The sequence below is a fragment of the Phoenix dactylifera genome, unplaced genomic scaffold (assembly GCF_009389715.1).
Source record: "Phoenix dactylifera cultivar Barhee BC4 unplaced genomic scaffold, palm_55x_up_171113_PBpolish2nd_filt_p 001185F, whole genome shotgun sequence".
NCBI lineage: Eukaryota > Viridiplantae > Streptophyta > Magnoliopsida > Arecales > Arecaceae > Phoenix > Phoenix dactylifera.
In genome coordinates, this window is record NW_024068522.1 from 104,353 (window position 1) to 118,901 (window position 14,549).

General features: G+C 39.8%; 2 protein-coding genes across 2 annotated transcripts; both read left to right on the forward strand.

Annotated features, from left to right (window-relative positions):
• Positions 1–1,970: 1,970 nt before the first annotated feature.
• LOC113462009 (beta-amylase 7-like) lies at positions 1,971–6,390 on the forward strand. Its single transcript, XM_039121681.1, is given in 2 exon segments — positions 1,971–4,596; positions 6,220–6,390. Coding segments are annotated over 2 exon segments (645 nt in total). The 5' UTR covers positions 1,971–4,122.
• Positions 6,391–6,957: 567 nt separating this feature from the next.
• Positions 6,958–13,921, forward strand: LOC103717417 (beta-amylase 2, chloroplastic). The gene is given in 9 exon segments (XM_039121686.1): positions 6,958–7,061; positions 7,272–7,474; positions 8,126–8,270; positions 8,273–8,319; positions 9,312–9,476; positions 10,103–10,363; positions 11,102–11,320; positions 11,989–12,208; positions 13,572–13,921. Coding segments are annotated over 8 exon segments (1,197 nt in total). The 5' UTR covers positions 6,958–7,061; positions 7,272–7,363; the 3' UTR covers positions 13,601–13,921.
• The last annotated feature ends 628 nt before the right edge of the window (positions 13,922–14,549 follow it).

Here is a 14,549-nt window from a genome sequence, read left to right on the forward strand (position 1 = left end):
CTAGGCTTTGAATAAAATAATTTACAACAAAAACAATTACCCTATCCAAATCCTTCGAATATACTAACCACTTCTATCATGTTTTTCACCATTAGATAACTTCGAATATAATGTATCGTAGAGAAGTATCCATTGTTTTCATTCCTAGAAAAATAAAGATCATAATATCTAATTAGACCTCTTTCCATTAATAAATATCTCATTGTGTTCTTTACTAGAGATTGTTTCAGTAGATGTTTGAATACTATTATAAATCTGGTTGTCAATCTCATTTTGTTTTGTTCTTTTATGTCATCTTCTAACTCTATTTTGGGTGCTTGTTTTGTTACTAATTTCTGATTTGAACTTGATATACTATTTTATTTGTTTGTGACAACAAATCCAACAAATCTTTCTAGAGCATTTTTTTGAGATTGAATTAGTTTTTCAATTTTTCTTTTCTTTTTGAATTTTTCATACCCACATTCATATTTTCTATTAGACATTTGAATCTAAAAATAATAGTATCAAACAAAGCAATTAAGACAATCACTACAAATAAACCAAAATATAAAAGAGTTAAAAATGATAAAACTTAATCAAGACAAATGAACTCAAATCTCGAAAAGCGGTGTCGAACTCGATAATGAAAAGTAGTGCTGGAGACTGAGGGGTAGAGTTGGAGAAGAGGCCAAAGTACTAGCCGGGAAAGACATCGGGCGGCGAAGTGGAGTTGGAGAGGACAAAGGTAAGGCCGAACCTGAGGCTGCTCGGGATCTTGGGTGTTGCTTTTCTCTCCTCTTTAAATTTTTTCAATAACAAAGAGAAATTAAGGGTGTCGCTTTTCCATTGCCGAACGCTCTCTCTATCCTCTGTTCTTCGATTCACATGGGCGACAAGCACATGTAATACGATGTGGTTTCGTTTGTTGGCTTCTCTCCTCTCTTGACTCTTCCCTCCTCTTCTCATGCTGCTGCCACTGCCAATAGTGGGAGTGAGATGATGTCTTTTGTTGTTATGCCTAAAGGCAGCTCTGGTCACGCTTCTATAAGAAGCTTGAGCGAGAAGCAACAGAGAACGACGAAGAAGGAATAGGAAAGGACTCGCCTTTCCTTATAACAACGAAGGAAGAAGAGAAAAGATATTGCCTTTCCCTTCATTTAGTGTTTAATCTTCTGTTCCTAGCTGCGATGGGATGACGACATTTTCCCTTCTCACGTCTTGAAGGCATGAGGTAGGTATTAACTTTGATGCCCACCCTTTTCGTGGCCAATCTCCTACCATTCCTTAGATAGCTCTATTTGCGGTGGGCCTTCTTTGGGCCGGAGCCTTAGACGACCGCCTCAGTCGCCTAAGAATTGAGCCGGCTCTGACCGCTAGCATACTCTGACTAGCCAAGCTCCACACTTGTTGCGCCCTTAGGTACTGAAATAAAACATGGGCCACAGTCTCAGTCGTCCCTAGGTAGCTCCCACAGTTCGGCTGAATTTGGAGACCTTGACTTGCAAAGATAGCCCGACATGGAATCCTATTCCACGCCACTTTTCCTAGAAACAAGGCTACTTTGGGATGAGCACCAATTTTCCATACCTATTCCCCATCTTGGTTAGCCGAAGCCGCTCCTCGATATATGTTGTAAAGATCCCTCATCCTGACCGTGCTGCTATACGATGGCCCCCCAGTTAATCTGTCCTGAGTATGATTACCCAATACTACGATTGTTCACACCCTCTCAGCCAAATTCTCGCCAAATGCCCTGCGAATAAGCTCCATATTCCACCCACCATTTTCCGGATTCCCTTTGACGGTGCATCTATAAAACTGTGGGCCTTGATAATTATAGGAATCATGGTGGATCTCCCTCCCTCTCTCTCTCCAAAAATAAATATTTTTAATTTTATTTTTTAGTAATTAGAGTAATATAATATATTTTAATTATAATATATTAGGCAAAACTTAGGTCAAGTAAAAAATCTTCAGTAGGGACGTCTGCAAACCAATCCAATGCAATACAAAATCAAGCCCAAATAGATGCTGCCTCATTTGCATTTTTGTGTCTAAAGCATGATTTCATAATGACAAAATGATACATGTCTATGGATTAATCTATAGCATACTACTATGTACAGGCTATAAATTTATGCGTTTCTGACGATGGTTCCTGAATACATGGTCTCCCTTTTATCCTATGCTTCCAAAGCTTAGATCTTTGTGCCTTGATGATGATATATAATTTTCTAAAACGAAATTTAGCTAACTTTCCTAATATTCCCTAGATGATGTGGCATACCCCCGGCTTGGTTGCAATGTGGAAAACGAAAATTTAAAAGCAAGACCTGTTGCTTTCGAAAAATGGAAGACCAGTTTGCGTCAACGAGTCCTTTAAAACATAAAAGTGTCATGGCTGGGACAAGTCGGAGGAGAATCTAAGCAAAAGAAAAAAAAAAGGGTGCGTGAATTTTTTCAATTACTCTTTTTTTATTTTTTCCCCCCAATTCCCTAGACATCACGCGATGGTCCACCATCACTTATTTCTTCCCAAATAAAATTCTCTCGCATCAGATTCTTCACATGATTCATTTGCATAAGCTTTGGATGAAGTACATCACCATCAATGGATGCATCATTAGTCTAATTATTTATCAAACATTTGAAATGCATCATCTAGAAACCTATCAACGTCTGCCTCCATTCCATAAATAAATTAGTATAAAACCTATTTTCTTTCAAGAGCATCATAAATTATCTAACAACCCTCCAAAATCTAAGTCAAAATGAATCTAATACCCTAGCAAGCAGTTCATATTAAAGTTCAACGCATGCTGGGAATAAGATGTAATTCACCTGTTCACATCCTCGGCACGTAGATTTAGACAAACATTTCCTTTACTAAACCTGATGTTAGAAAATAGCCAGTGGGGACTTCTTTCAGTTTTCTGCCCTCTTTTTGAAACATTCTCTGCACTCCAGTCTAGCTATCAACCTATTGCTTCATTTTATTTTCCCTAGTCCGGTAACGTTCAAATCCTTAGCTTTATATAAACAAAGAAGCTTTACTTTGGGACTCCCTGCCGCCCCATGAGCGTTGAGCTGATTATTTTAGCGACCGCGCACCATCTTCGGAAGAGGACCACACTACCATAAAAGTAGTAATAATGTCCATAGTCCTCAAGTAGATTTTTCTAATTTTTTTTTTTATCCTCTACTTTGCAATAACCGTTGGATGGCAAAAGACTATAGCATCTTCTAAACTATGCATGTATATCGAAAAGATAAACAAGACCGCTGATTGGATCACTGCCTAGCACTTCTGAGAGGTTTTCTAAACATAAAGTCGGTCCTCCATTGCTTTATCATTTTCTTTCTTTTGATTCTGCGAGGTGCGCTTATCAGCCGTTGTACCAATTTTTTTAAAATTATATTAAATAAATAAATTTATGAAGCCCAAGGGAGTCACGCCTTCCACCCCTGCCGCGGTTAGTAGGGTGGGGCGAGAAAATGGCGTGAACTGGAATCACGGAAGCGTGCCCCGGCCCACCGGGAAGGAGGAAGTCACCAAACACCCCATGACGCCCAACGCGACCCATCCGTGCCGTCCGCACGTGCTGCACGTGTCCCGTTCTGGGCCGTCGGATCCCCACCCTTCCTCCCTCGCCCCAGGCGTGCTAAACATAAACCCCAACACGCGGCCGCACACGAGCGAAACCCTAGAGACCCTTAGCCCCACAATCGACACCGCCGGACCGCCGGCGGAGGAACTCCCCGGCGACGCCCATCCTGCTCAATCTCCGCCCAGGACCTCGTCGGAGGGTCGCTTCCGGGCCAGCAGTCACTCTGATCCGGGTCCCCTCTTGCCGCCCGCCCGGATCGCCGGAGAAGGCCGGAGCACCGCCTCGGAACCTCGCCGGAGGTCCGGAAAGGAGGGGCCTTTCGAGGAGAGGAGCGAGATCTCAACTCGTACCCCCTTTTTGTCCATTTAAGATTCAATCCTTCTTTCGCTCTTGGGTTTCGATCGGAGGAAAGGGAATCGGAGCTTTTTCGACCTGAATTACTCTGGAAAGGACGGACGTACCTAGAAATGTAAAAGGCGTGGGAGAAAGGGCTAGGGCTGTAGTACCGGAAAAAAGGGGTCACGCGAAGGGGATGGCTCAGGAGATGGAGAAGCTGGGAGGGACCAGCGAGGAGGAGGACGAGGAGGAGATGGAGATGGAGGTGAAGGAGGAGGACGACGAGGAGGAAGGGGGAAGCGGCAGCGGCGGCGCAGCGGTGATGGGGATGGCAGGGACGCCGGCAGGGGAGGAGATGGGGGCAGGTACTTCGAGCAACCGGGGGGGATCGGCGGCGGCAGCGGTGGGGGGGAGGGGATGATGCAAGGGGGGATGATGAGGCGGCCGCGGGCCGAAGGAGGAGAAGGAAAGGACGAAGCTTAGGGAGCGGCACCGGCGGGCGATCACTGCGAGGATCCTGTCAGGGCTCCGGCGGCACGGGAACTACAACCTCCGGGCGCGGGCTGACATCAACGAGGTCATCGCCGCCCTCGCAAGGGAAGCCGGTTGGGTGGTGCTCCCCGACGGCACCACCTTCCCCTCTCGCTCCTCCGCCTCCTCTTCTCCCCAGGTTTCCATCTCTCTCTCTCTCTCTCTCTCTCTCTCCTATTTTCTGTTGCCCTTCTCTCATTGGCCCTCTCGGTTTTCTCTCGGGATTTTCTTTTTCCTTTTATTAATTTTCCTCGGCGAATGAGAAAAATTGATGGATGAAAGGGAACAAGAAACGTATCAAGGACTTCTTGCCGTTGGATTTCGCCTGCGAAACGTTTCCCAAATTATGGACTCCGTTCCCGTCCCGTCCCGTCCCGTCGATATTTTCTTCGATTGGCTCTAATCTAATGGATTGGTCTAGCCTTTGGGTTTCCGTTCCCCTTCTGGTCATGTGTTCTTTGGATTATGTTGCGTTATGTTTGTTTTTTTTTTCGTTGGGACCTATAGTATTGAAATGCCACAGTTGTTTATTATTATTTCGCATGGAAGTTGGCAACGGCCGTTTGCTAGACGTGCCGTGGGTTGTCTTGATCCTATTTGCGAGCTGGATCACTGACGTCCAATTATTGGAATCCGACGCTTAGATCATCTACTAAGCAAGGCGTCCAAATTTACTGCTATACGGATGGGACGGCTGCGATCACTCCTGGCAGAAACTCTCTCTTTTGATTCCACCTGAGAACAATGTTGCCCGGTTTTAAAAAAAATAATCATAAAATAAATCTCGATTGGCGAGCACCTCTCGATTCAATTCGGAACAACCATTTGCGATTTCCTACCGAGTTAATTTTCTGTAGTCCTTTTGTGAGTTGGAGTTTGTTGAGCTAAACGAGGGGGTCCCAATGGGCTTCTTCGTCTCCGCTCGTCTTCTCCAGGCCCCACCGGCGACGTCGTCCGATGGCGCCAGCTCAGATCCCAGCCGCTCCGGGGAGTCTCCCCTGTGGTGGGCTCCGCTCCGTGGAGTACCGCCCGCTGAAGGGCGTCTTCACGGCCCTCCACCGCCCCCCTACGACGGCAGGCCCCGGCACGGCCGTCATGATGGGAGGCCACAGAGAGAGGATGGTCGAGAGCTCGCCCCTCGCCGCCAGCTGCACCGACGGAGTCGACGGAAAGCAGGTAGTTGTCTTCAGTGATCTGGTCGTGCTGCAATGTTCATGTAATGTTGAACTGAGGTTCGGTCATAGTGGTGATAAGATGCTACGCTACTCTATATAATCTAATGCTACAAATTTGAAACGTTCTTTTTTTTTTTGTATTTTTTAACATATATATAATTGCTCGATGTGACTGATACGGATTTTAGAAATTCACTGATACTGGTAAGGATGTTGATGAAAATCTAATCTCTTAACAATGCTCCGATGGTCATATTTATTTGATAGTGATTGACACCAATAACAATGTCAAACTTAAACGGCTGATGCCAAATAGTTTGGTACTGGAATTCTTTGACCTTCTAGAGTTTGAGTTGTTTCTTTCTCTCATTATTTTGATAACTGTTGATACCTAATGTTTAATATGTTTCAGATTTTTTTTTATAACGTCTGGGTCTAATTCCATGACCCGAATGTCAGAAGTAGATTTTTTAAGATTCATTAAGTTGTAGGCCTGAAAGGAATATGGATAATACTTTGATCCAGTATAGTACTGATTTGAATTTTGATACTTTGATAGTCTGGCCTTTTATTGCATGTTATTACAGTACAAGCAATTAGAATTACTAAGCAACATGCCTTTAATAACAATGTCTATACTAGAAGCCTGCTGCAAAGTATTCTTTAACTCTTCCATTGATGACAATAGTAATTTTGACAACCAGTACAATCCTACATCATGTAGAAGTGCTACTTCTAGCATAGAAACTGAAACATGATATCATCTGATACTGTAAAACAGAATGAAAATGCTTTCTTTCCCCTAAACTGCTTCAGCTCATAGTTTTATGAACCATCAATGGATGAGTTTGGCATTTTCGTCTAATTAATAAACAAACCCCCGAATAAAAATGATATCTGAGTTTACACACATTCTAGTAAGGTTCTTGAGGAAACATAGCAGTTTGTGTAAAAAAAGATGAAGCTTGGACTGGGCATAGAGAGTCTAGAGCCTATGGCTCTGCCTGGGTCTTCAAGTAACTCGCTGTGCTGGCCTCTCATTTCTTTGGCACCTAACCTACACTTTGACTAAGACTGTGGTAACAATGCTGTATAAAATATCAGGCTTTTCATTGTCATTATGTTGTGGTCTTCTTCTTGCATGTGGATTATGATGCGAGGATACACCTTTCCATTTTTTAAGAACTGATTTTGTTATTTTTTCTTATGATAACTGTTTGACGGTACCTGAACAGTTCTCTTCCTCTATAGTCTGTTGCTTCTGACATCATCTTTTTTTTTTTTTTGTCTTAGTTTTGCTATAGCAGACTCATTTGTTGGTTACATAGGGTGGTACTTGTATTGCAGGTACTGACATAACTTCAGCTCAGAGAATGCCAGAGCGTGATTTGCGGGAACCCCTTATGTTCCGGTTTATGTGATGCTCCCTGTGAGTTGTTTTAATAAAACTTTTATAGAGTGACTGTTATGCTGCTACAACTGCACTCTCATCACTGTCTGCTCCTACCTTCGTGAATTTAAGGATAGGTTTCTATTATAGGTTGTTATTGTCAGAGTTAGATCTAAACATTAGAACTTAAATTTTTTATTTGTACAATATTTGTTCTCTGATTTTATATTGGCTTTGATGGAATGACAGCTTGGTATCGTCAACATGAAGTGCGAGTTGGTTGACCAGACAGTATAATAAAGCAGTTGAGAATATTAAAATCTGTCAATGTTGATGGTGTCATGGTTGATTGTTGGTGGGGAATAGTGGAAGCACATGCGCCACAAGATTACAATTGCATGGTTATAAGAAGCTTTTTCAGATTGTACGAGAAACTGAAGCTTAAACTGCAGGTGAGATTCCTACACACGTAATGCAGCACAGGGTCCAATGAATTGCCGTTGCTGCATCGGGTGAATTCCTTTGCTGAGTACTTATTCTAAATATTTTATAGAGATGTGAATGTATTATTTAAGGCCATATATCACCTTTGCCCTGCAGATTACATAGTTGTAACTCTCCTTTGTAAACTAAATAACTTCTATCCCCAAAAGTAATGGTGTTAAAACTTGAGTATTGATACTAATAGAAGAACACTGTGGTCATTTCAATGCACGCAATACTTAATTGATGTATCTAATAACCAAATAATTGGAGCACATACTATCTATATTCTACTGGGGCCAGTGGGCAGGTTGCATCCTGAATCTGGTTGATGGAATCAACAGGGAACTAGTACATGCACGGTTCAACATGCACAAAGCTTTTGAAGCCTTTATTCTTATGATTTCCCCCCCTTTTCATGAAGGAAAGGGAAGTATTGCTTTTGGAGTTACATGTTGACAAAGGAGTCCCCACATAACTAGTATTTTTTCCTTTTTATTTTTTTCCCTTTAAGCAGTAAAAGTTGCTTATCATTTTTTGCTTGGACTGTTTTTTCTATCATAACTGTACTTCTGGAAGTTTTGATAGATTGCTGATATACTCCTGCTTGCAATTGTAAGGTGGTCATGTCATTTCATGAATGTGGAGGCAATATAGGTGACGATGTCTGTATTCCTTTGCCACATTGGGTAGCAGAAATTGGTAGAAGCAATCCAGACATTTTTTTCAACAGATGGAGAAGGAGACGAAATCCTGAATGCCTTTCATGGGGATTGACAAGGAAAGAGTATTAAGAGGCCGCACAGCACTTGAGGTATAGGCTGCTTGTTTGTTCTCAAATTCATGAAAGAACACATGTCTGTTAATTCTCATTCTGGTGATTGAAGATTTTCTCTACAACATGAAATTTTGTTATTGTCTATTCTTTAGACATACTTGTTTATGTTATATCTCTTCTCTGAATACCTTGTTGAGAAGAAGTTTTTATTTGATTTACTGTGGATGTCTGTCAAAACCCCACAACTACTATAAATTGAAATCAACGTGTAACAAGCATATGCACGACAGAAAAGTGTGAAGAATACAAAGGTTTTCTTGCAGATTATAAAAGAGGTATTGAAGATGTTTTAATTAAAAGTTTTATCTTAACGGAGTCAAAGGTCTTAAAAGGCAGTGATCTATCCAATAAATACTGAAAGACTATTTTGCATTTACACATGCTAACTACCAATATTTTAAGATCGGATTTATTTTTAATGAAACTAGTTTAGAAAGTGCCACATCTGATGAACTTTCTGATTGCATTTACATCTGATCTTGTCTTCTACTAGCAAACTGGGGACATGAAATTCATGTTAAGAAATAAAACTGGATGCCCGAAATCAAAATAATAAAAGATAATTTAAAGTCTATGCTATATTTAGAAACTATGAGAGGTCTCATTCCATTCCCTTGATATGCTGGTTCTGTTTCGTTAGGCCTTGTTATGGACTACTTTATGCTTACATTCTTTGGTAAAACGTATTCCTTTCATTGTTCATCATCCAAGCTATATTGGAAAACTTCTTTGTATACTTATCTTATGATTGAAAGGAGGGTATTTTGGAAAATTGGGAAGGAATTGTTTATGACACATATTTAAAATTCCTGTTTTTTTAATACAGTACAGATATCATTTAGATAATTGATTAGCAGGAAGCTTTTGTGCAAACATTATTTCTCATTTTAAGATAGGAAATATATTGTTCAATTTGTTTTGCATAAAATTTATTTCCCTTGCCTGATGTTTCCATGAATTTGTTATAGGTTTACTTTGACTACATGAGAAGCTTTCGAGTAGAGTTTGATGAGTTTTTTGAAGATGGTATTATCTCTGAGATTGAAGTTGGATTAGGTCCCTGTGGGGAGCTACGTTATCCATCTTACCCAGTGAAGCATGGCTGGAGATATCCTGGTATTGGGGAATTCCAGGTAATCAAGTTTTCACCTGCCACTTTCGCATTTCACAAATGATTATGATTCTAGAATGTTGAGCATTCCACGAAGCAAGGATACAAAACACTAGTACTCTCAATGTAGAAGGCATGCTATTCCTTTGTTGTACTAGAATTTTCTTCTTATAAGCACATCACATTGATGCATTGGTATATAGCTGGGATGATGCAGTCAACAACCGACCAGCAGACATAGCACCCTTGCATGTAAAAGTGATGGTATAGAGGTGCATATGAATAGATCACTTGCTAAGCATCATAAGCAGTTGATTGGAAGGACTATAATGCTTGCTATGGCTGTGCCTATATAGGCAAAATATATACTTTCCTGCCTTTGACACAAAAATTACAGGTCACTTACTTGATATTCTGCATAGAATTGTATGTATCGTAGCATGTCAGGATAGAATTTGAATCCACATTTCACGTTTTGATTCCTTTGTAAGACTCGTGCTTTTCAACAGCCATTTTGTCGGCAAAATCTAAATTGACATAGTTTGCCTCCTTAGTACATAGGCATCTTTTAGTGTATTTACTAGTCACTTAGTTCATCTTTTGTTATATAATTTCAACTTGACCACTAAGGGAAGTATAACTTTGTAGTGTTATGATCAATATCTAATGAAGAGTCTGAGAAAGGCAGCAGAAGCAAGGGGGCACTCTTTTTGGGCAAGAGGACCGGGGAATGCAGGCTTTTATAATTCACGGCCACATGAAACTGGATTCTTTTGTGATGGAGGAGACTATGATAGTTATTATGGTAGATTCTTCCTTAATTGGTATTCTCAAGTCTTAGTTGATCATGCTGATCGTGTACTATCCCTGGCCAAATTAGCTTTTGAGGGCACATGCATTGCTGCAAAGGTAAGGGCGAATTCTGTTTGCTTTCTTTCATATATTGATTATATTTTTCCTTATGTTTCTTTAAGATAATTGGTTCTATTCAAGAATTCTCATTGCCTTTCTCTTGAATGGGATTCAACATATTATCCACATTTGCTGTTGGCATAAGTAATATACAATTTTACTTGCTGAGGAGCGGAGTTTCCTGCTTTCCATCATATAATTTTTAGTTTTGCTTCGAATGTAATTTTGGTGCACTTCGATGTTATTTGGTATATTTCCAATAATAAGTTCTTATTCTAACTCAAACCATTGTTTGGGTACATTTCTTCTTTTAGATAGTCACTTATTTTTCTATCCTCCTAACAAATAAATACCTATAATATTCAAATTGTATAGGATTTCTGCAGAATTTTGCCGACTTCTCATTCCTCACCATGCTCTGTAGTTACTAATGCTCTTGTAAAAATTTTAAATGCATCAATCGATTTCTCCCTGGGTTTTGAGCTTCTGTACTCATCACATGTATCAATTTGTTGCGATATTGCAGTTGTTTTGGAGTTACTAGTTTGTAAACATTTTAAATGCTTTAGTTGATTTCTGCCTGAATTCTGAGCTTTTCTACCCAGTCACATGTATCAAGTTATTGCGATATTGCAATCGTTTTTCAGCAGTATCTTTGCAGATTTTAAGATGAAACCAGGAAGATGTTTGTATAACACCAATCCCTTGGCATCTGCTCTATGCTTGTTGGAACAGATATCAGGTATCCATTGGTGGTACAAAACAGCAAGCCATGCAGCTGAACTGACTGCCGGGTTTTACAACCCTTGCAATCGTGATGGCTATGCTTCCATCGCATCAATGTTGAAGAAGCATGGTGCTGCTTTAAACTTTACATGTGTTGAGTTGCGGACTCTGGATCAACACGAGGAATTCCCAGAGGCATTAGCAGATCCAGAGGGTTTGGTTTGGCAGGTAATGTGTAATAAAAACTAACTTGGAGGAATATAGTTGTCATTCTAATTGGTTATGTATGCTTTGGTTACAGACAAAAACTAAGAACAAAACACATAAAAAAAGCAAAGCTGGGGTAGTAGATTTGTGATTCTGATTATTTAGTGTGAAGATTTAGATTGTTGGTTGCTTTTGGAGTAACAATAATATTTGAGTTATTCTTTATTTAGCTGGTTTAATATGAACATCCCTCCACATTTGTCTCATTCAATTAGCAAACACAAATCTATATGATTCGGGAATGATTATTCCTGCTGTTGGGCTATTTCTGTGGGTATGTGATTTTCATGGCAGACAGCTAGAATAGTTTGATGCTCAAAAAAAAAAAAAACTCTCTGTGTGACATCTTATTGTTTTCTAAATAACAATTGGTTCCCAATATTGGAGGATCTCTGTGGTTTTAAGGTGTCACTCTTATTTCTTTTAGTGTGTTTGTGGTGGGAAAGTTGGGAAGGAGGGGGCTAAGATGGTTTGTTAGTCGCATAAAGCCTAAAGAGTTCTTTGTTTATTGCTAGAACAAAAATAATAGTTTCATGTAGTAATCATCTGCATTATAGATGTGCTACATACTGTAGAAAAATAAATGGCTGCAAACCAGTGATTGAAATCATAATCTGTTCCATCATCAGGTGTTGAATGCTGCTTGGGATGTTTGTATACCAGTGGCTAGTGAGAATGCTCTTCCCTGCCATGATAGAGATGGATACAACAAAATTCTGGAGAATTCCAAGCCAATGAATGATCCAGATGCAAGACACTTATCAGCATTTACCTACCTCAGGCTAAGTCCAGATCTCATGGAGAGACACAACTTCCTAGAATTTGAGCGCTTTGTCAAAAGAATGCATGGTAAATATTGAGTCCCCACATACTTTTGTTACTTGTTGCAGCATTATATGTTGTCATTAATCATTTTCATTTCTTACTTGTTGCAGAATTATGTCTGCATTAGTCACCTTCATTATGAATGCTATTAGTAAATAAGAGCTATATAATAGTAATTACAGAACTGTATTTTATGCAATTCTATGTGTGTATCTGTAGGTGGATATCTTTAAAAATAAATAATTAACTGAATTCATTGCTTTAATTTCAGAAAGTTCTCCTACTATTTAGGGAGTACATTGCTCACTTGGTCCTTCTGAATATTCTTTAGTCGCAAGAACATGAATGGCTTTAGAAAGTTGAATGATCTTCCCACACATTAGCTTCAGGGTTAGGTGACAATCCCTGTTGAGAGATGGTGGGTCTTATGTACTGGTCAAATGCTGGACAATTTATGCTAGAGAAAAATCTTATTCTTTATTGGCTCTTAATAGATTTTTATGCTGCTCTTGGAACTGATTTTGTAGGATTATCTTAGCAATATCCAATCATGAAACAACGTATGTTAGCTATGTGATTCTTAGTTATGAATGTTTGTTTAAGTGATGCCATTTGCACTGTAATGATAGAAATATAGCTATCTCGTTCTCTTTTGTCGCTCCATGTTGTCGGTGCTATTTTTGGGAGTCGAGCATGTTTAGATGGTATAAGAAATGGGAACACTGAGATGGTTATATGGAAAAAGTTGTACCCTAAAATGAGAAAGGCATTAGATGACTTGTAGGAATTGCACAAATTAAGGACAAAGTGACAGAGAATCAATTGATAAGTACGAGCATGCATAACAAAGATCAAGGGGCTTTAGTAATTAAGGAAGGGCAATTTAATTTTTGTTGAAGGATATTGGAGGGGATCTAAGATGACATGGATAGAGGTTGCCAAAAAGGATATGGAAAAGCTAAAAATAACATTTTATGTATTTTATGCAGCCTTAACAGGATTGCTGGGCAGATGAGCTTCAATAAAGCTGATTCAAATAGATGGGACAAGGATGAATGGTTATGGGTTGATTTAAATGGCTTAAGAGTTCTATATACATTCACCAGTAATTAATATAAAGAGAAGAATTTGCTTTCATGCTGCTTATTGAACAAGGAGAATCAAAGTTCCATCTGGTCTGGCGAGCACCTGCAAAGATGAACTGCTGATGCTAAGACTGTCATTGCAGGGAAGCATTCAGCAGTTCCCCTAGTTGACATTATTCAAGTTGTCATAAATTAGTTACCGGCCATTTCAACACCCGCCTTTTTTTCACAAAAAAACTTTTGTCCTTGCATGATCAGTGCTGCATCAGCATAAAGTTGCACGACACTCTACTGCCTTGCAGGTGAAGCTGTTCTTGATCTCCAGTCATAGAAGAACAGGAGAAGAGAGTCATCCATCACTCTGGTATTGTCTCAAGTACCGAATTGCTCTTTGCCTGAAAGACATTTGCTTCTTTGCAGGTGTAGGAGAAACGTTCTCTACTAAAAACTCAAAGGCTAACACTTATGTATAGAAACGCCACGAAAGAATAGCAAATCTGACCTTTTTTAATCCTGCCCCTTCTTTGATCAAACAGATCAAGATGTATTCTGATTGCAGTAAAATAGTCTAGTCCAATTCTTGGTAAAATGCTGTAAAGTTCTTGCAGCAACCCTTTTACAGACTAACTTCATCTCCACATCCTTTCATTTCTCTGCCCTTGCACAGTTTTATGCTATGATCTAATGGCTGACAGGATGGTTTGCCACAAATACACTTTCACAGGTTATTATTAAGGTCTTTGCAGAACACACGATTTTTTTTTTATCACAGAGTGAGTAAGAACAGCTCTGTCAATTTAGAGATGCATGCATTTCTCCCACTTTTCTGGGTGGAAAGCTAACTGATTGGTGAGGAGGAATCGTTTCAAGTTGATTATGTGCAACCTCCTGTGGTGATGTTTCGGTTGGAAGATGCTTCAACAGAGGCACTGGACTCTTTAGTCTTGGGAACACTATTTGCCACAGGTATCCTCATGATTCAATCATGGTGTCAATGGTCATTATTCTGAGAGTAACCTGCATCTGAAAAAGGTGAAGTTGTTGATTGATCCAACTTCGGTAACCCTCATCCCAAGTCTGTGGATGTTGGTAATCGATACTCCCTTTAGGTTGGCTTAATATATTTTCACAATGAATTGTTCACATGATGGCGCGGATTTGATATGATTTTTGTCTTTGAAATGGCTTGTTGCCATGGCCCTATTTGGCATGTTCATAATTTTCTTTTTTCTTTTTTTTAATTAAAATCAAACACAAAGGGAGATAAGAATAGCATTTAG